General features: G+C 40.7%; 2 protein-coding genes across 2 annotated transcripts in view; one reads left to right on the top strand and one right to left on the bottom strand.

The window, feature by feature from the left end:
- MINDY2 (MINDY lysine 48 deubiquitinase 2) overlaps positions 1 to 19,267 on the bottom strand; it is a 32,856-nt gene extending 13,589 nt beyond the window's left edge. The window contains exons 1-6 of the mRNA XM_042039450.1: positions 18,512 to 19,267; positions 10,909 to 10,966; positions 8,633 to 8,697; positions 5,930 to 6,088; positions 4,996 to 5,098; positions 4,391 to 4,533 (exon numbers count right to left, since the gene is read on the bottom strand). Of these exons, the coding sequence (XP_041895384.1) occupies positions 4,391 to 4,533; positions 4,996 to 5,098; positions 5,930 to 6,088; positions 8,633 to 8,697; positions 10,909 to 10,966; positions 18,512 to 19,171 (1,188 nt within the window). The 5' untranslated portion in view covers positions 19,172 to 19,267. The remainder of the gene's footprint in view (positions 1 to 4,390; positions 4,534 to 4,995; positions 5,099 to 5,929; positions 6,089 to 8,632; positions 8,698 to 10,908; positions 10,967 to 18,511) is intronic.
- A 1,447-nt stretch (positions 19,268 to 20,714) lies between these two features.
- The window catches only part of ADAM10 (ADAM metallopeptidase domain 10), a 43,228-nt gene continuing 42,745 nt past the window's right edge, over positions 20,715 to 21,197 (top strand). The window contains exon 1 of the mRNA XM_042039458.1: positions 20,715 to 21,024. Coding sequence (XP_041895392.1) covers positions 20,970 to 21,024 — 55 coding nt within the window. The 5' untranslated portion in view covers positions 20,715 to 20,969. The remainder of the gene's footprint in view (positions 21,025 to 21,197) is intronic.

Below are 21,197 nucleotides of genomic sequence, written 5' to 3'. Positions count from 1 at the left end.
CACACTGGGCTCGGGTAATGAAGGTAACCAGTGCACACAAAAATGCCTTTCAAATGCCCCTTGCCAAGAACAGTATCACACTTTATAAAATGTTTCTACCTACACAAAAATCTTAACTGGCCATTTCTAAGGTATTTACCAGCTTAACTTTTAGACTTGTTTTAAATGTGGAGGTTTTTTTAACAAATACCCAGTCTGATGGGTTAACACTGCCCATATACCAGCACATAACAGACAGCAAAAATATCTACTACTAACTATCGTCAATGGGGAGTAAAACAAAAAAAAAGAAAGTCTCAAGTGCACAACTACTGTAGACACAGTTTACTTTAACAAAGTTATGAATAATTATTTACCCTAAGAATCACTATCTAGATATTGTAGACTAACGCCCAGATTTTACAGTTTCACATATAAAAACCTTGAAATAAAGCTGAGGATAAAGCAAGATTATTCTCCTGAACAGGGATCTTTCAGTCTTCTGGTTTGCACAAAAAAACCAATCTCTGAAATGCACAGATGTAGGCTACAGGTGATATTTCTAGACCTCCTTTCCTTGGATAATTTCATAATCAGATTAAATTATTAAGATTAATGTTTCTAAACTACTTGTTCTAATGCCAATTACCAAGTTCCCAGCAATTTAGAAAACTGGAAAACAAAACCAAACACCTGTCCAGTAAATTCATACAGTAAAGACAAACATTTTAACCCTTATGTTTTAAATAGTATGTAAATATTCTCTTGGACTTCTGGATCAGATCCCTTCGTTTTTGTGAAGATGTTTTAAGTTGATGAATGAGTGCTCTTTAAATTTTCTCTTAACAGTTAAAACATTCAGATATACTAATATAAAAAAGATTTTTTTAAAAGCAGATACTATTGGATTCAGCGTAACCCTCAGCATAAGAACTGTACACTTACTAAGAAATTGAAAAATAAACATGTTTTTATGCAGCTATATTCATTGTCTCTACTGTGCCAATCTTAAATGCCCAAGGAAAAAGTGCAATTACTGTTATGAAATACACTTTGTATTGGAATAAAAGTATCTGTTGGGTTCTGAAGCAGAAACACAACATTTATGAAGTAGAAAACACACATACTTAAAAATCCAAAGAGGTGTCTTGATACTTTTCAGTAAAGAACACAGGTTCTATTACAAACAAGTCTGTGGGAAAACGTTCCAACTGAACTAAGATCTTACCAAACTGATCCCCTCTTTACAGTCCTGTTTTTCCTTGATCTAGGGAATTATCATTTGATGTATTTATTATCTGCATAATGAAAAGCAAAGGCAAAAAAATAAAATCGCATTTTTAACTGCTGAAAATTACTACTGTATAATCACATGAGCCAAGACTATGAGTATGCAATCAAAGGGACAGGAAGTAAGAAAAATGACTACTTGGGCAAATGGACAAGGTATTGAAATCCAAGTCCTTTCACTAAAATACCAGCCTTAAAAAACCCACACTGAACTTAAAAGATATCCCCAGTGTACAACTCATTGTATCAGCTGTACATTAAAGGTGCCAAATAAAAGTTGAAGCATTAGCTTAATTAGAATAATAATCGCTAATTACTCAAAGTGTGTTTCTAAAAATATACCCATTTTATTACATGGACATAACTTATTAAGTGTGTAATTCCCTTTTAATTAACTCGGCAGCTGCTTTATTTACAGGTTTCCATGTATTGATTTGGAGGGGAAAGAGGGAAAGGCAGTATCAGAGAAAGACAAAATACTTGCATTGTTCTTGCTCTAGAAGATCTACACCTCCATTTTCCCTGGCATATGTTGTGTCTCCAGTTTTCCCAACTGATGGACTTTTCTCCATAGTCCAGCTACTGCTGACTACTGCTCAAACTGTGAGGAAACTGCATCTGCAGAGTGAGCATTAAACCCAGTAGATGGAAAGTGAAGCAGTTGAAAAAAATCTCAGCTCTGTAGTAACAATGCATTTGGCACTCACAGAGTATCCTGGAGGTCCAAAAATTTCTGGATAGCTGATCTTGGCTAAAAGACCACGTTAAGTCTATCTCTGACTTGATATGAAAGACCCCTTAGTCATACAGCTACTGCAAACAGCCGGGTAGGTTAGAAGCAGACAGAAGAGTTACTGCTGGCCATTAAACACCAATTTTAAAATTCTTTTCTGTCTTTATTAAAACAAGTTTCTTGATATCTCAAATTCTGTCATGTACCACTCACCAGAAATCCAAACCAAAATGAACACTGCTTACAAGCAATAACTTCAGGAACTAAACCATGTAGATAACATGGAAATTAAACACTAACTACATGGGAGGTCCCCATAGTGACTGTGAAAAACAAGAATAATGGCCTCTATTTCAAAATTCAGCATTTCAGAATTCTAAGACTTCTCAAAAAGCACAAGCTGAAAACCACTGTGACTCAGTAGCAGCAAACCTTAAATATACAAACAAATAACACTCTTCTTCAAATATTTTAACTTTGTATTTCTTAGAACCTGGATTTAGTTCTTACAGGTAAAAGTCAAGATACAGATTTTTACTCACTGCCTTAAACTGTTCTGTATTATTACTGTTGGTTAAGGATATTTAACTGATTGAAACATTGCGTTTTATTTCTATAAGGAAAAAGGATCTCAACTGAGAAGTACATGTTTACAAGTACGACGCTGATAAAGCACAGACAAACACACACCAGGTTCTGGCCTTCTATCTAAATACTGGGCTGCAAAAGACTACAAACAGTCTATGTTTTATAAAACTAATCTGTATTTATAATCCACAGGTCAAAGTGATACTCAGTGACTATATTTAACATAAATAATATTTTAGATTTTAGAGGCTTTAATAATAACACAAAAATGCATTATTTCCAGGAAGATTTATGTATGTTATCTGGAACATCCTTTAAACAAAGTAAAAGAGGTATCCTGCACTTCTAGGTACCATTTGTATGCAGAAAGTACAGCTGTGCTTTTACTTAGTATTTTCTTTTTTGAAACCAAACTGTTTTGAGGTTGGGGTTTGTTCTTCCCTCCCCACTCCATAATGAAAGCATAAAACAATGTACAGGCTTGCTTCATGAGCTACTACCAGCTAATCCAAGAACTAAATTTAGAAAAGCAGAGAGGAGAAAAACTATTAAGTTTTGATTTAAATGAGCTGCATCAGGAAGTGTAATATTTGACCACAAACAGATACATTTCATAACTTTTGGTTATTTAAATGGAGGAAGGGAGGAGAAAGATCCTTTTACTTGCCCTACTGCTGTAAGAGAGTGGCATTATAGACAGATTTAAAACAGATGTCAGATGTACTCTAATCAGAAAACCAAATGTGTTACCTGCTTGTAGAGTTAATTATTATTTATCAGGACTGTTCAGACCTTTAGCTCAGCTTATGAGTAGTTACTCAAAACTCCAAAAATTAGCATTGACAGTTAATATTAACAGGGGGAGGAAAAAAGGACTAGTAGTGACAAATTAAAGTGTCATTCACATGAGGTATATAACATTATCATATAATGGCAAAACCAGTGGTTTCTTAATCTTTTTGCATGTTACACACCTCTTTTTTTTTCTTTTATTACCATTATTCATAAGTACAAGTGTACATGAAATTGAAGTCTTATTAAATAACAGATAACCAAAACAGAATTTTAAGTTCTATACAAAGGTAAAAACTCATACACTACCATCCTAGCAAAAGTAAAGTTGTTTTAGCATGAGGATGCTCCATAAATGAATGTAAACTTGCCAAGCCAGATTCTCCATTCCATGGAGGAAGGAGTCCCAGCAGCACGAACCAAGCTGACACTTGCTTTTTGTATCCTGGAATACTCCTTTCACAATTGCCACCATTTTGCTTCCCCAGATTCAGATTAAAAAAAAATAAAAAAATAAAAAAAAAAACCCTCTCTTCCCTAACAAAGGGAACCAATTACTGTAGCTCATCTCAACTTCTCCCAGCATTTGGGATTTTGAACACGGACCTATTCATCTACTGGTCCAAATGTAATGCAAACTTTTAGATCCTCAGAAACAAGAAATTAATTAAATGAACCATATCATGGCAACCACAAACTCCAAGAAAATTCAAGCCATGTAAGAAGTGTATGTAACTATACATAACCACAAAGAGTTAACACAGGGAGCAAACTGAACATAAAGGGAAAGGCTACAAGAAGATTTAACGTAGTAATGGATCCCAGTGTCTAAACCACTGTAATCAATATTTCCCAAGTAATATTTGCTACAGACCTTACATTCACTGTAAGCAATATTTACATATAACAACCTGGAATTTAATTCTATTTCAAGACAGTGAAAAACCATGATTTGCTTTGAAAAGAGCAAACAAAACCCAACAATAAATACAAAAATGTTGAATGTACCTTGTATTTGGTCATGGTGCTAAAATGGTTGTTCCTGAAGAACACACAAAGCTCTCCCTCCTGGACAGCTGAAGTCAACTCACACAATCCATGGTATGTCAATTGTGTAGCTGTGTTATTTAGAAACTGCTCAGCTACAAACCCTACAAAAGCAACACATACTGTTATGTGTGTCTATTACACATTCGCTAATGTAAGACCTGGTAACAATAGTAGTATTTTTCCTATGTCCCCCCTACATAGATGTCCCCAGATTTCCACAAGTCTTAGGGAACACATTCAGAGAGGGCACAAGTTTGAAAGTTCTAAAACCACAGCATTGTAGACAACCCTTCTCATGTTCAGAAACGCTATATCCACTTCTAGCACTACTAATGTTTTATCTTGTTTTAATGGAGTATATAATTCATATTCCAATTACAGGAGATAATACATAGCTAAGTTGAAATCTGAATGCTGCCCAGGGAAAGCACCACACAGACATCAGCACACAGAATGCAGCTCTTCCCACTTTTATCTCTACTCAGCATGACCCACATGGAAAATATGTGACTTAGATTTGGTAGGGCACATACTTTGATAAAACACAGTAAAACATCACCCACCTTCACTAACCAGTTCACTGTTGTCTGACTGCTTACAAGAAATTATCTTCTCCACCAGCTGATTGTAACTGCAGTTACCAACTGCTTTTACTATGTCCGCAACCTGCAGCAGGAAGGAACAACACGGAGAATTTACCTTTGGGAAGAACAGAACACAACTGCAAGCCAGTGGCAATCATGAAGAAGACAGTAAGAATTCAATAAAGATAGAGTGTTAACCCCTTAAAAAATGGAGGCCAAAAAGTTTTAGCCCAGAGTGCTACACATTTTGCTACCTCAGACCCTGTTTTAAATCCTTGAGTTAACCCTTCGCATCAAAAGCTAAAGCAGAAGGAGAACAGGGCATGAGTTAGATCAGCTGGGCCAGGGTAAGAGAACAGCAACTCTCACCAGCAAGGCATGAAAAGAAAAACTCTTAGGCATTATTATTCCAGCCTAACTCACCAGTTTCCCCCTAAGTTAACAATATCACTGTATTGTTTATTAAATAATATAATTAAAAATAAATTACATGTTTGCTAAAGATGCAGTTCTCTCCAACCAGTTCCATCCTCCTCATTTCTCAATAGCAGTGACTAATAAATCAGAATTAAAAAAAGGAGGCAAGTAACTTCGTTATTCCTTCCAAGTGTTCTCTAACAAGCTTTCAAAAATGACACCATATCTGGGGCAACTTGCTACTTCCCTGAGAAAAACAATTCTCCTTTACAGAGTCATAGAAGGCTTTTAAAGTAGTTTGACTATAGACCCAGGCTCTGCAAAGTTCCTGCACTAAAAAACACAGTCAGTATTCACTCCTCAATTTTTCTGACTAGATTTAAAAATTTCATTACCATAATCATTACTGACTTGTTAAAATTCTAGAATATCTCCCCTCCCACCAATAACATTCAGAATAACTTTTTAAAAAAATATTTGAAACAGAGTAAATTACCTGAGGGTCCACTAACCATCCATGGTACAAGGGGATATCAAGAAGATCAAACACTATGCATTCAGGTGTGTATTCAAATACTCGAACACCTGTGAACTTCACATTGACATCCAGACCTGTCTGCAACTTATGTAGAATTGCCATTGCATCACTCATATTCTGACAACAGAAAAGAAAAAAGAACAGATGACCAAATAGAGCTTTGTACACTTGGTAGTTACTCTTGTAACCCCTCATCATTTAGTACTCATCAACTCAACACTTCAAAATAAACAAAAATTAAAAGGGTAAATTACATGAACAACTTCTATGCACATTCACGCTACACATTCTCATTGTGCCAGAAGATATTTGAAAAATAAGAATCTCCCTCCAATGACTTCTATCTTACTGCTTCTTCTTTTACACCCAGTTTTTACTTTTAGGCAGCTCTGATTGCTTTTAGGTCTGTTTCCCAAAGCCACAAGCCAGATGTTTGAAAGAAAACTGAATTATAAGGGAATCTTCAAGGGACTTTTCTTGATGTTTCTTCTCCCCTCTTAAGCCTTCCCTTACAAGTCAGGCTGAAGTACTTGTCACTACATAATGAATGAACAAAATGATCGACACAGACCCACTTGACAACTCTAATTTCAGGGTTCAGTACTAAGAATCAGAGTGTTAATTGTTCACCACCTCTTTTCTTTCATAAAAAACCATTTTCTGTCTTATTTTGGGCATACCTTTAAATGGCCTGTAGATTCTACTGTAGAAACAAGGCATGAAAGTAGCACTTATTATAGTAGTGATCCCAATGGAATCCTAAGGAGAATTATCAAGTTATGAAGTTCCAATCACAGAAAGGAAAGATGAACCAAAGAAAACATGCTTTGTGAGACAGTTATCTTGAACCAACAGATAAAAAAAAAAATTTCTGACATGCAGGAAAAAGAATCTTCCACTAAGTGAGAAAAGCCCACAAAGAGTACAATTAGAAAGTCTTTGCAAAATATTCGGGGAAACTGAGGGACTTTTTTGTTTGTTTGGAGGTTTTTGGGGTTTGCAACATTCTGTTGCTTAAGAGGAATTCAGGCTCACAACAATGGGAAAATAGCATGACAAAGACCAGAACAGATAGGACAGGAGATGGAGACCGCAAAGATTCACAGACTAAAACCACTGACGGCTAAAGACAGTTGCTTCTGTTGTCTTCTGATCAGAATCTGCACTTGAGCATGGCTGCTGTAAATGAGAGTTTTAATGCTTGTAGCCTTTTAACTGCACTGTTCTGTCAAGTTTCCATGACCAGGAAAGTAACAGGTCCCACTACCTTACTACACGTTGCTTCATCCTACTGACAACTTTGCTATGTCACAAGGTTTAGAATTTAGCAAGACTTTGAAGTAATTCTTAAAACTGGCTTCAACTTTTAAGTTTTTATCATTTTAAAAGCAAACCAAACCACCTTAACAAGTGCATGTCATTAGTAGGGACCAGATATCAAACATAAAAACCTGTCTGAGATGTTTTGAAAGAAATTTTGCCATAATCTTACTTGGCTAAATGAATAAGAAGTCCGTAGTAAGCCAGCACTAGCCATCCACAAATTCAGATCATACATCTACAGACAATAGTTGCATTTATTTTGTAATGTTTACTTTGTAAACAAAGCAGGATTACATCAAACAGACCAGAAAACCACAGAAGTTTCTCACTACAATTTCAACATCATCACTTCTACTTTAGCTATTTTGGAACCTTCAAAACAACTTAGAAGATTTCTAGAACAGAAGGCTTCTTTGAAATTACACAGTTAAAAACTTAAGGTATGTGACATTTATGTAGTAAACCCATATATTTGAACATAAGAAAGCTATAGAGGTTGTACTTTCACCAGGCATAATAGTTTTCATCACCCTCCTGTAAGTTGATTATAGCTATAACCTTCTACAGCACAGAACTGTGCAGAAAAAAATAGCCAGTTTAGGAATTACTTTTGTAATAACAATTATCTGATACAAATCAATCTCAAGTTACTTGATTTGGTTTTCAACACTGAATGAGAGCAAGAAAAAATGACCTAAGAATAAACAGAACTACCTCAAAACCTTATACCTATTAAAAAATTCAAAATCACTTTTCCATCAGTAACCAGACAGAGCTTGGAAAATATATACTAAAATCAATATTTTTTAAAATAATAGCATTATCTTTAGTATAGAAAGACTTCTGTGATGACATACAAATACTGGCTAATGCAAATAATATTGCCTTTCATAACATGGCATCAACCTTTTTTTGTCCATCACAATGAAGAACAAAGATCTCTCTCTCTTACTCAGTTTACATCCTCAGAGAAACCCTGGCAGGCACCACAGAACAGAGCACACTGAAGGACATGTAACAGAAGACTTCAAAAAGCAACCACTCTGTTATATACTTTTATTAGTACCTTTGTGTTACAGTTCCTCACTAAAAGCCAATTACTTCATTACGCTCATAACAGGAAAAAAATAAAAAAGTCTTGTGTTAATAGATACTGAGTTTTTCTTCACTAATAGCACATATATAAAAATGATACTCTACATCAAGCCCAGAAAAAAGCAAACTACAAACAATGGTCTGTATGCTTCTCGTTTTTAACAAGGTGACAAACCCTAGGTGAGGAACGCAGTTTTAGTTTCTTCAGACATAAGCAACTGTATCTTAGGAGCAGTTCCTTACCTGCTCATAATTAAGTCGCTGAATTTCAGATATCTCTTTAGGTTTTGCGTCAAGAATGTAGTCTCCTAAAAGAAAGCAAAAATGAAATTAAATTTATTCCACAATCAAAGCTTCAACATTTCTATGAATACTTCTGACTGAAGCTGACTGATAATAACCACAACTCCACAACTGAAGTTTTCTACCAAATTAATGATATCACATTGTTTTCTAAACTGAATTATAATTATGGAGTAAAATATGAATATAGAAAACATAGTTAGATAATATTAAGAAATAAAATTCAGATGGCCAACACTGTTACTAAAATAACATTTCATCATCTCTTGGGGTACCATACCAATCTCTTCATTATTCAAAAACTGACTTCCCTCTGTGCTTCAGCTGAAAAGTATAAAAAGGTCAAACTGTTCACAGTAAGGTATGTAATTCTGTACACAATCAAAAAGGCAACCACTTATCCCAACTGATACTGTAAATGTTTTGCCATGTTTTATACACCAGCAATTCTATAAAACTTGTGCTGGTTTTGCGTGGGGTATAGTTAACTTTCTCCTCAGCGGCTGGTATGGGGCTGTGCTTTGGATTTGTGCTGAACACAGTGGTGGTAATAGAGAGATGTTTTTGTTATTGCTCAGCAGGGCTCACACAGACCCAAGGCCTTTCCTGCTTTTTGCAGGGCCACGCTGGTGAGGGCTGAGGATGCACGTGAGGTCATGAGGAGACAGAGCCAGGACAGGTGACCCCCACTGACCATAGGGATCTTCCAGACCACACGACATCCTGCCCAGTATATAAAGCGGAAGGAAGAAGGAGGAAGGGGGAACACTTGGAGTGATGGTGTTTTTCTTCCCAAGTCACCGCATGTGACAGGGCCCTACCCTCCTGGGGATGGCTGAACACCTGCCCGCCTGCAGGAAGCAGTGAATTAATTCCCTGTTTTGCTCTGCTTTTCCGATTAATCTGTCTTTAACTCACCCCACAGGTTTTCTGCCTTTTACCTTTCCCATTCTCTCCCTGATTTCACTGGTAGGGGAGTGAGCAAGAGGCTGCCTAGGCTTAAACCACAACACTTGTATTCCACCTTTGTCTACAACACAAAGGTAATAAATTAGTTAACAGTTAATCAACATGCTGAGGGTCAAGATTTATAACATCTTTAGAGGCTACTATCCACTTTTGAGATTTTATTTCAATGTTTTTGTACTTATTCCCTAGCTCCATTACTAAACTCAGAAGAGTATCATTATAGGTTTCCTAATTTATACTCTTTTAACTTGAAAGTGGTTGAAGGCTGTTTTGTTGGGGTTTTTTTCAGCTGTGGAAGAACTGTAACTGCTAATCCTGTTGATTGAATAGGAACCTAAATAATTTGAACGCAATTTTATTATTCAATTTAGTAAGACAATTCCAGAAGCTAATATATGCCCTCAAGAAAGAATTATATAGACAACTGGAATTACGTAGTGACTTCAGATAGGATTATGCCATCAGTGCAATTATAAGAAATGTTTAGACATGAAGCAAGATTTACTTTTTTTTAAAAATTATGTAGGTAACTTTTTTATTCAACCACAAGATTCAGCAATTTGCTTCTGAAAAGAGCAAGTTACATTCTTTAAAAGGAAAAAGAAAATATAGTAAGGGTTTCTTCTCCTGCTTAAGAAAAATCAAACCTAGCGTATTAAGTTCAAACATTTTATGTATGTCAGGCTACAAGGGAAAGAAAAGTGGTATATACATCTTAAGCACTATCACAACTGCATTTTTAACACCTGGATCATCGGGGGTACTAAAGTTTGAGCCCTGTCAGATAGAAAGAGCTGCAGTTTTGCTGAACGCGTGAGTATGATACCAGAGTAGTGCCTGCAAATGAAACCCTTATCACTGTGAGGACTACATTAACTTTTCTTATTTTAATTGGGTCATACTTTCAAGGATTAGTTACTGCAGACAATTAAAGACAGAGTTGACTTACTAGAGTCTGTCAATTATAGTAACACAACACTGTAAGAGACATGAATAATTTTAAATCCATCAATGCATTGGTGCACTAAGCCACACCAACTGCATCAACTAGACCAATCATTTTGGAAAGCAGTACAGAAAACTTCTAAAAGCAGTTAAGGAAAAGCATGAGTAACTGAATGCTGTAAGTAGTTTTCTTGGATCAAATAAAAAACTGAATAAAATAGTAAATAAACAAAACAGTTCTATATTACTACACACTATGAAGTGTAACATACAAGTTAAAGCGATTTATTGTAATTACTGACCTAAGTATTCCATCAGCTGTTCAGCTGTTATGATTTCCATCATTGGTGGCAGTTTAATCTGTGAAAGTAAAAGTATATTCTCTTTAGAACGCCAAAACACTACAATTTTAAAAGCATCAACATGGTATTTCTAACAGAAGACTTCTGATTACATTTTCCTCACCAGTTTATAAGGCTATTAGCATACTGGACCTCTACTAAACAGCAGCCACAAGAAGAGATTAAAAAGGCATTTTGGTTTTTAGAGAAACCACATGCACACAGCACTTTCTCCCACGTGGAGGTCTCTGCATAGTGCTCCCTTCCCCTATCAAAACACTTCTCCAGCATCCGCCTCCACTTCACAGGAGCTCACACCACTCGCTGCAATGGCTCAACTACAAGCACCCAAAATTAACAGACTGGGAACTGCTAAGAAAACTCCATCTTCCTCAAGTCTTTGACTACTTACCTTCATTAAAATTCTTAACTGAGTATTAGCTCAAGAAGTTCCTGCGTACAGACAAAGTTTTTAAAGGATCTAGTGTCAGTAGCTGCTGGGACAGGGAAGCCAAAGACTTGTGCAGGTACAAGGAAACAACCTCCCAGCCTCTAATCCCACAATCACATTCCAAGGGTTTGGTTTAGTTCCACACAGAGCAGACCAGACACGCAGAACTCTGTGGTGAGGTTTCCATTCCCCTCTTCCCTGATCTATTCCCACCATCACCACTGGCTAAAACCAACCATCTTGGCACCAGCCAGAGCTAAAAGTTCCTGCATCCGCATCTCTTCCAGCATCTTGAGTAAATGTTTTGGTTGAACGCTTCCTTTTACTGCAGGGAGAAATGCAACAGCCAAAGGACATGCTTCTGGCAATCTGAAGAAATACCACAGGCAGATATAGACTTTAGTGCACTCAGTTTTTCTCCGCATAAATGTGAATTTTATTTTTCTAGGGTTTGGGGTTGGTTTGTCTGGGGGTTGATTTTTAACCTCTCTCTTCAGTTTTTAATCTTCTCATCCTATCACTCTCCAACATCTTACCACTGAAAGTCAAGAAACTCTGGTATTTACTATAGTGGGAATTTTTAAATTAAGTTCCTCAATACTGATCACTGCTTTCCTTGACGCATATAGAAAGACATGATGTGAGACTGTTAACTCATGTTTGAGATTTAATAGGTTCCACCTACTTTTCTGGTTGCAGAGAAGAAGGAAGAAGTAGAAAACCAGGTGACAGAAGAATATACATAAAGCCCTTGATGCAGCACCTCAAACTCAAAAATACAGTATAGCAACACACTACTCTATTCACACTGTGATGGAGAGGGTTTTCAATATGAAAACTGAGCTATTTTAATAACTTTGCAGAGAAAATGAGGTGTGATTGGGCTACATGTATCTTATCAATTTTAATTATATTTGACAAAAGGTAAACGTGTTAAATATATGAATTGACAAGAAGTTTCATTAAATTTGGAAGAAGAAAGAGACCCAAGTTAATACAGCTTTGTTATTTGTACTCTAAGAAATATGTCCATACTTTGGTTGGATATGGCATATGCCACATATGCCAGAGATGGTGGGCATATAAAGAAATTGATAGTAATGGGATCTGGGAAAGGAATTAAAGAAGAAGAAAAATCTGTCATGGAAGCATAGGCACATGTTTTTTCGAAAATATTAAATGAGTAACAACTGATTGTAACTCGCAGAAATTCTTAACTCTTCCCAAAACTAATGCTCAATAGGCTAAATGCTTTCACACTCCTTGATCCCATTCATAACATTCATATTGAGTATTCACATAAATATATTGAGCCATGTAAACAATAGGACAAGTTCAAAAAGCTGCTTCTTAAACTTCCAGTTGGGATTGGCAGCATTCAAGTCTTAGCAACACTAGCTGTGCGCACCCCTGAGCCAGGTCTGGCTCATCACAGCTCCTAAGACATCGAACAGCACCGCCTTCACCAGCCCTGCCCGAAGTGCTGCTGGCACTACAAACAGCACAGATGTGCCAGTATAATATGAAGGAAAATGAGCATTGCTCTCTCAACTGTTAACTGGGCTACTGTGATGATTCTTTCAGGACTGAAGCTAGCTCTTTTTGTTATTTATTTAAACCATTTGCATCAGCTCAGCCAGCATTACTTGGGGGTTTCTGCTCTGCACCACATTTGGAACCTCTAGAAGCATGCCTACACGACAAACAGCAACTCTAAAGCACAATTACATGGCTTGCCTATATTTGAGCTCTATGCACAAATAGCACTATATAATATTTATATCACTGGTTAACAACTGGAACTTCCCCCCACAACTGTAATGCTAACCATTTACTTTTTTACTGCAGAAAAAGCAAAGTGGTTTTGCTCATACCTACAGGATCTCTCAGAGCTGGATATTTTAACAAGCTACATCTCAAAATTAACTGCTTGATTTAACACTAAATAAAGTTAATTGGTTACCTCTTGGCATAATTTTAGGGCTGACATGTGTAGTGGGACCTTGATCACACCTTTAAAGTAGGCTAATGGGGTTCCAACACAGTTCTAAGTACTTCTGAACAGAGCTGACTTAAGGATATAGAGAGAACATGACATTTCCCAGCTGTTCAGAGCTTCATTGCAAGCACTCAAGTGACAGCAAGCGTACAGTGAAGAAGAAATGGGATAGAAAAATACCTTAAAACTTAAGGGAGAGCAAAAAACCATACAGAACCACAGTCATTATCCAGATAAATCAACAGAAGAAAACAATGTAAGCAACAGTAGTAAAAGCTGTGGTTGTCCACAATCATCTATTATTTTGAGGGACACATTTTCTCAACAGGTTTCAATGTTTAGTTCCTAGATTTTACATCAATTCCACACTTTAGGAAAAATGCATTTCCTCAACTCCCACCCATTTCCTGTACCCCTCTACTGCAGTTTCCTGGTCTTTCGTCCTGATGGCTCTTTCTGACTCTAGCTACATTTTATTTCCTACACTCAGGAGTGGGAAACTTAGCCCTTCTCACACAACTACATCACAACATACAGTTGAGACATATATTAATTAAAAGACAAGAATGGTAAACAAATTTTCATATGGAACAGATTGTTTAATAAAACTTACACAGTTTCTATGAATTAGACTACAAACCCCAAAACTACATGATACTAATTTTCCACCATATTCTTCCACACTACAGAAGGGCTTGAAAAAAATTAAGTTATATAGTCATGCACAGAGGATAACACTTCCAAAAATACTGTGAATATAGAAACGGCCTAAGAAAATTTCTAATGGCTTATATAATAAGTCTTACATAAGACTTATATTATGGTCTCAAAACATGTTTATCTAAAACATCCAACTCCTCTGAACACAGTGTTCTAGAGAGGTAAGGGTAGCTTCAAGCAGCTTTGACAAAAACCAATTAATATTCTTTGCAAATAAGTGCTCCCAGCCTTGCAGGAACAGCTTCATGAACCTGTCACATGACAGCCCGACAGCGTGTGCTGCCACTCCATGTCCTCAGCGTCTCCCCCTCAGCCAGGTTTCCCTCAGCCCCTCGGAGTGGCCTTGTTGCTGTGACTGGGCACAGCTCCAGGCCCCCTGATCTGCGGGCTCACCTCATCCCACAGGTGCCGGAGGAAGGGAGGCTGCCAAGGGCCCCGCTGAGCGTGCTCCGAGCGCATCCAAGCAATCTGTGCAAACTCCGGCCATACGGCCGGGCAGCTCAGCAACAGGGACAGTACATCACGTGTGAAGAGCCAGTGCCAGACCTCAGACCAGGCACCACCACTGCAGGCTCTCACTAATGAAGTGGATATCAGCAGGAGTACACTGCGCACAGCTCCTCTGAAACAGGCCAATTTTATGAAAACCTAAACCTAAAAATTTCTAACTAGAATTTTTTACTCTACCTCTTCCCTGCACATCAGTTTGGATACATCTAAGCAAGAAAATGGTTATATAACATTTATTTATTCACACAGTTTTAAAAGTTACCAAAATTTTAGTAGAACCAGGTGTGTTGGGAACACAGCTCCTTCCATTCGTTGAGAGGATTACGACACAAAAAACTTTCAAATGCACTGTCAAATATGCTACCAGCATTGCTCTCCTACATAAGGACAAGATATCCCATAGCACGCACGTCTCAAGACAATATTAATATTATTTATATTCTAATTGTATAATGTTTTCCCTTTGCTTATTTTATGTTTCAAAATCTTCCCTGGACATTTCAGATATGTCATTTCTGCGCAGCATGTTAAGGTTCACAGAGCTCTTCAGCTACAAGACATCACATTCTACCTAAGAAGCAGAGAGCAGAATCACATGGAAACCCCATTAAGCTTTTAGCATCTGATGATTGCCACATCCCTCCCCCCCAATTACATTTAGTGCAGTGCCAGAAGTTATCAGGAAGTGTTGCATGAACTACATCTAACAAAGATCACAAAAGCCCCTTGGAAAAGCCAACTCTGCATTGCTAAGTTTAACCACATAGCGAGCCACAGGCCTGAGCAAAAACTGAGCAATCTCCAGATTTAAATAAGCTGAAAAACAGTGTGCTGCACTACTCGACATCAGAGGACACAACTCACATTTAAAAATATTTGTTTCAATCTCTACTTCTGCTTTCATTTGCATCACACAGGTCTAAGTGGTTACCACACTCTTTTGCACAACAGCTACTTTTCCAAGTTGATATTACAGTGCTTTAGTTTTTCTTCTTAGAAGAACATGACTGTAACACTTCTGTAGCAGAACTCCTCAGCTCTCCCTCCTAGGGCTAAACTGCAAGTTACACTTAAGACAAGTTGCAAGACTGCAAAAACACTTCAAAAGAAAAGTAATTTCATAATTTTATTATTTAAAATATAGCTTCTGCAATCTGCCACCTCAAAGTTTTATGTATCCTTTGAAAGTAGTGGATAAAAGAGAGGTAGCAGTTTTATTACAAGCTAAGTTCCAAAACCTGGTATTTTCAAAATGGAATTTGAACAGTCACAGTGCGTGCTCGTATTTCAGGATTTACAAAACTCGTACTGCACTTAGGTCGTCTGAGACCACATCTATCCACAGGATGACGAGAACTCTCAACCTTGTCAGGACAAAGTTCTGAGAAGGAAAGATGATGGCTGATATAGGGAATAGAACCAAAAGAGTAACTGTTTAACTTCTTATTCCCTGTTGTGATTCTATTTTCCCTCCTCATCTCCTTCTTACGCCCTTTTTTCCCCATTACATGTAGCTTCTTTTCACCTAGTATGTATTACGATATTCTCACTCTACTTTTGCCTATTTTCATCTTTTGGTCTGCCTTCTTGTTCGCAAATTATAATTACTTGACCCAGTCTAGGGTTCATTTTGTTTCAGGAGGAGTGAGAAGGTGGATGTCCATCCTCAGCCTCCACATGTAGCACGCTACTCTCAGAGATGTACAGATGACCTGCTACCCCAACCACTGTCAACATGGTCCTTAACTATGAACTGGGAAAAAGAAAGGCTAATTTGGAGAGGCAGTAATTAGGAAAATCAATTACAAGCAACTAAGATATATGGCCAAATAACAGGAAAACCCTCAAGCCTATAAATAACAACTTGTGATGACAGCTTCACCAGTTTAGCTGCCTGTCTGCAACTCATGTAAATTCTGTTGAGGTTTTACATAAACAGACAGAACTATAGAAAACTTCCTGTAATCTGAGCAATAAGAAACAGCATGGCACTCCCAAAGGGTATTTTGGTTTTTGCCTATTTATAAAACTGGATATTACCTTAATCCTCACCTATGTAATATTTGATCACAGCAGAATGTCAGTTAAAATTCTGGCTGGAGAGCAGCAGCAGAAGGAAAAGGAAGAATGCTAAGAACAAAACCTCCAAAAACTTTAATTCAAACATCAGGACCAGTGCTGTCCCATTTACATCTTTCATTAAATCAAAGATTAACAATGAAAATCCTGTAACTAGCAGTTTCTTTTAAAATGCCATCACACAAAATGGTAAGGTATGGTTAAGTTTTTCAAGTCACCCCTAGACGTTGAAGAGGGAGCACAGAAAGCACAGAAAACAGAAGCCCACAACAACCTTCCCACCCTCTTGAAGGTGGCAGAACCCGCACAAAGCAATACCTTAAAGTCACTCACAACTTCCCTATATTGCTTTTACTGATGCTTCAATATCAACATCACTGTAGCCAGAATCTTCCTCCTGATGTCTGAGTTATTCTGCTCAGAAAAATGTGTAGCAATTGTAACTCATCCAAGAGCAATAATCTTCTGGAGTTACCCGCATCTAAACAAATTTCTTCTCATTAACATATTTCCATTTTGACCTTTTCATAAGTGATCTGTTACACTGCAAACAACCTCTTACTCTTCCAATACCAAATTTCTTCCCCTTGCTACTACAACATAAGAGCTATTCCTGTAAAGCTGTCCTGTTTTAGAACTCCTTTCTATCAGCTCTTCAGTTTTCTGGGGCTGAACTGCCAGCATTTCCCAAGATATGCCCCTCATCCTTGTTTTGCAATGCACACAACCTTATAGCTTTTCTCCAACAGATACTCCTTTCACATATACATGTTAATAACTACATTATGCCTTAGATTTTAATTACTTAAAAGATCGGAAAAAAATTATTTTAAGACTGTGGGAAGTCCACATCCACAATGGCTATGGAGCACAAGAACTTCCACGTCTCAAAGTGGGACTTGATCACTACCTGATTTGCTCATTAATTTAGCTGATTTGCTCATTAATTTAAATACAATCTATACTGCATAACTGTATGAATGTGCCCCTATTACTCAGGCAGTTACTTGTACAAATCTGTATTTTGTACAATTCTGGATTTCGTACAACTCTGCATACACTTTATTATATGAAACTAACCTATTTTCCAAAAATATCATCTATGTGTTCAGCGGTATAAATAGTAATCTTTACTTACTAGAAACCTGTACACATCTGCAAACTATATACTGTTGAGGTTAGTAAACATCATCTAGATATTGTATTTAAGACAATAACAAAGCAAATCCATATATGACAGCAGCACGTAAATATATTGGCAACAGACTGCACGGCAATATTTATTTTCCAAGTTCTATATGTGAGACATGTGCTTAACAGCAGAAATAAACCTGTGTGTGTCTTGAAAGAATCACAGAATGGTTTGGGTTGAAAGAGACCTGAAAGATCATCTAGTTCCAACCCCTCTGCCATGGGCAGGGACACCTTTTACTAGACCACGTTACCCAGAGAGCCATCCAACATGACCTAGGACACTATCAGGGATGGGGCATCCACAGGTTCCCTGGGCAACCTATGCCACTGCCTCACCACCCTCATGGGGAAGAATTTCCTCCTTATATCTAAACTTGCCCTCTGCTAATTTAAAGCCATTCCCCCTTGTCCTGTCGCCACATGCCCTTGTCAGAAGTCCCTCTCCAGCGTTCTCGATACTGTCCTTGTCCTAAACAGCACAAACTTCCCGCGGTGCTCTCACGCCGCGTTGGCTCAGGAGCCCCGAACGCTGCCAGCGCCACATGAGCCGCCCGCGCTGCCCGAGCGGCACCGCCCGCCCGGCCCCGCCATGGCGCCCGCTCGCCCGGTACCTTCCAGGCCAGGAGCAGCACGTTCATGATGGCCAGCAATGGGCAGGGGCCGTTCTCGTTCTGGGTGATGACAGGCGTATTCTCCTCCTTCCAGCGGACCCACTTGATGTGATAGACCGACTGCCCCGGGAAGCGCTCCTTGGAGGCGGAGAGAAACTGGGAGCCCGCCGCCGGCCTGTCCCCTTCGGGCTCCGGGGCCGGGCCCCCCGAGGAGGCCCCCGCCACCACCGCCTCGTCGGCGTCGCTGTTGAGCTCGGAGCTGCTCGGGCAGCAGGAGTGCAGGTTGGAGAAGGACTCCAGCGAGTCCAGGCTGCGGGACTCCTCCCCCGGCGGGCTGGGAGCGCCGCTGCTCCCGGAGCCGGCTCCCGCGGGACCGCTCTCTGAGGCGGGCGCCGCTCCGGGACTCTCCGGCACCGCCAGCCCCTCGCCCTCGGCCGCCGCACCACCCTCCGAGGCCTGGGAGGGGGACGCCGTCTGAGGGGCCGTGGCGGGAGCGGGGGCCGGCGGAGGGGAAGGGCTGCGCCGCCCGCCGCCCTCCTCGGCCTCCCTGCAGCCGCCCTCGGCCGCCGCCGCCTCTCCCAGGCGGAGCTGGCTGGCAGCGCCCCCGCCGCCCGTCTGCAGCGAGCCCGGGGGCGGCGGGGGCTGCGCCAGGCTCTCCATGCCCGGCCCGGCCGCTCCGCTCTCTATTGGCACCGCAGCAGCTGCGCCTCCGCCCGCAGCGCCAGCGACGCCATCACAGCAGCGGCGCCGGCTCCGCCCCGCCGGGGACGTGCGGGCGGGGGGGGAGCGGCCGCGGGTCACGGCGGGGCTCGGGGCGGGGGGGCCCCGGGGCGGGGCGGGCAGCGGGAAGGGGAGGGAAACAGGTGAGTCCGGCTCTCCCAAGGGTGCTCGGTGTTTTTCCTTTCGGTTTGTTAGACAGTCGTAGTATAAAAAATACGGCTGTAGTGAATGTAATAGATAACTTGAACAATTTGATTGAATAAACTAATTAAAAGAGAGGAAATTTAGGTTACATATTAGGAGGAAGTTCTTTACTGTGAGGGTGGTGAGGCACTGGCACAGGTTTGCACAGAGAGGCTGCAGATGCCCCATCCCTGGAAGCGTTCAAAGCCGGGTTGGATAAGGCCTTGAGCAACCTGGTTGAGCGTGAGGCGTCCCTGTCCATAGCAGGGGGTTGGGTTGGAACGAAATGTTCCTTAAGGTCCATTCCAACCCCTTGACATTCTATGATTCTCTAAGAACTAATGTGGGTATATTACTCAGACTTTACCCCAATGAACCTCTCCTCTCCGTACAGAAATCTTCAGCTTTTAATCACAAATTTTAAATAGTCTTGGTATGATAAGGATTTATCCTCTCATTTTATTCTCTAATTTGAACTTTGTAAACATTTGCATCAACTTCTGCAGCCTTACCTAAGGTACATTCACTGTAATTTTACTTTTTATGTGCATTTCCATAACACCTTTTCTCAGCTGTATCAGTGTTCAGAGGGAAGTTTTTTTTTGTTCTGACATGGTAATAGGAATGGAAAAGCACAAGTATAATGGGCTGACATTATACTGACAGAAACTTGTCACAAACCCTAATATAAAAAATAAATCTTTGAGATGGCACAGTTGATGAAAGAATTAGCATGTGGACAAACAAGAGAGGAAACATTTTGTTCAGATGTCTCACGTTTGTATTTCTACGGGAGGAATTTGCTGCACCCTTGAACTGTGAAGGTTGTTCAAGACAGTCTCAGCATGACAAGTCCCTGTTCAGTGGGGACACTGCAACACTTCACAACACGTAGAGCATCGGGAGAAGTCGGTGACCTAAAACAGAACTCTAAAAGTAAGTAAGTTAGTTTTTTGCAAGGAAAAAATGTGTATCTGGTAAGAGAATGAAGGAAACCAGAGTAATAAATTAAAAGTAAATTAGTTTTCTACAAGGACAAAACGTGTATCCAGTAAGGGGATAAAGGACAGCAGCCGGTGCGGCGTGTTCGTAGTTGGGTCCGGTGAAGGCTCCGAAACCCCGTTCTCGGGCGCGCCGGAAGCGGCAGGGAGGCCCCGCCCGGGGAGGCCCCGCCCCTGGGCCCGTCCCCCACGGCCCCGCCCCTTCCGTGCGGCCCCGCCCCTTGCGCGCGGGAGGGGCGGGGCGTTCGCGCGCTCTGGGCGTGTCCCGCGGCCCCGCCCCGCCGGCAGCGTCTGGCGCGCGCGAGGGCGGAGGGAGCGGCGGTGCGCCGAGTGGAGGCAGCGCTGCTGGGAGAGCCGCTGATCCCGGCCGATCCCAGCCGATCCACGGCCGTTCTGTGGGCGGGAACAGTCCTCCGGAGCGGCGGGGGACAAAGCGGAGGGAGGCGCCCAACTCGCCCCTCCCCATCCCGCCCGGCGCCGGCTGGGGCGGATGTGCCGTGGGTAGGCGGCGGCGGCGGCGGCGGCGGCGGCGGCGGGGCCTGCGCCCGGCGGAGATGGATCTGGCGGGGACGATAATCCTGCTGTGCTCCTGCGCGGCGGGCGCTGGAGGTGAGGAGCCGCCCGGCCTCGCGGGGCCCTGGTTCGGGGCCGTCTCCATTCCTCTCTCCCTCTTTCTTCCCTCTCTTTCTCCTGTCTCCAGCCCTCGGGGCCGGGGGCGGCGGGCCCCGCTCTCTGGGGCGCTCCGGCGCCAGGGCCGCGGCTGGGCCGCCGCCGGGCTCCCC

This window comes from Corvus kubaryi, unplaced genomic scaffold, assembly GCF_017639235.1.
Source record: "Corvus kubaryi isolate FWS band 111438036 unplaced genomic scaffold, C.kubaryi_AGA036_p1.0 37394, whole genome shotgun sequence".
NCBI lineage: Eukaryota > Metazoa > Chordata > Aves > Passeriformes > Corvidae > Corvus > Corvus kubaryi.
Note: the sequence above shows the minus strand (reverse complement) of the source record. Positions and strands in the feature narration are given on the sequence as shown.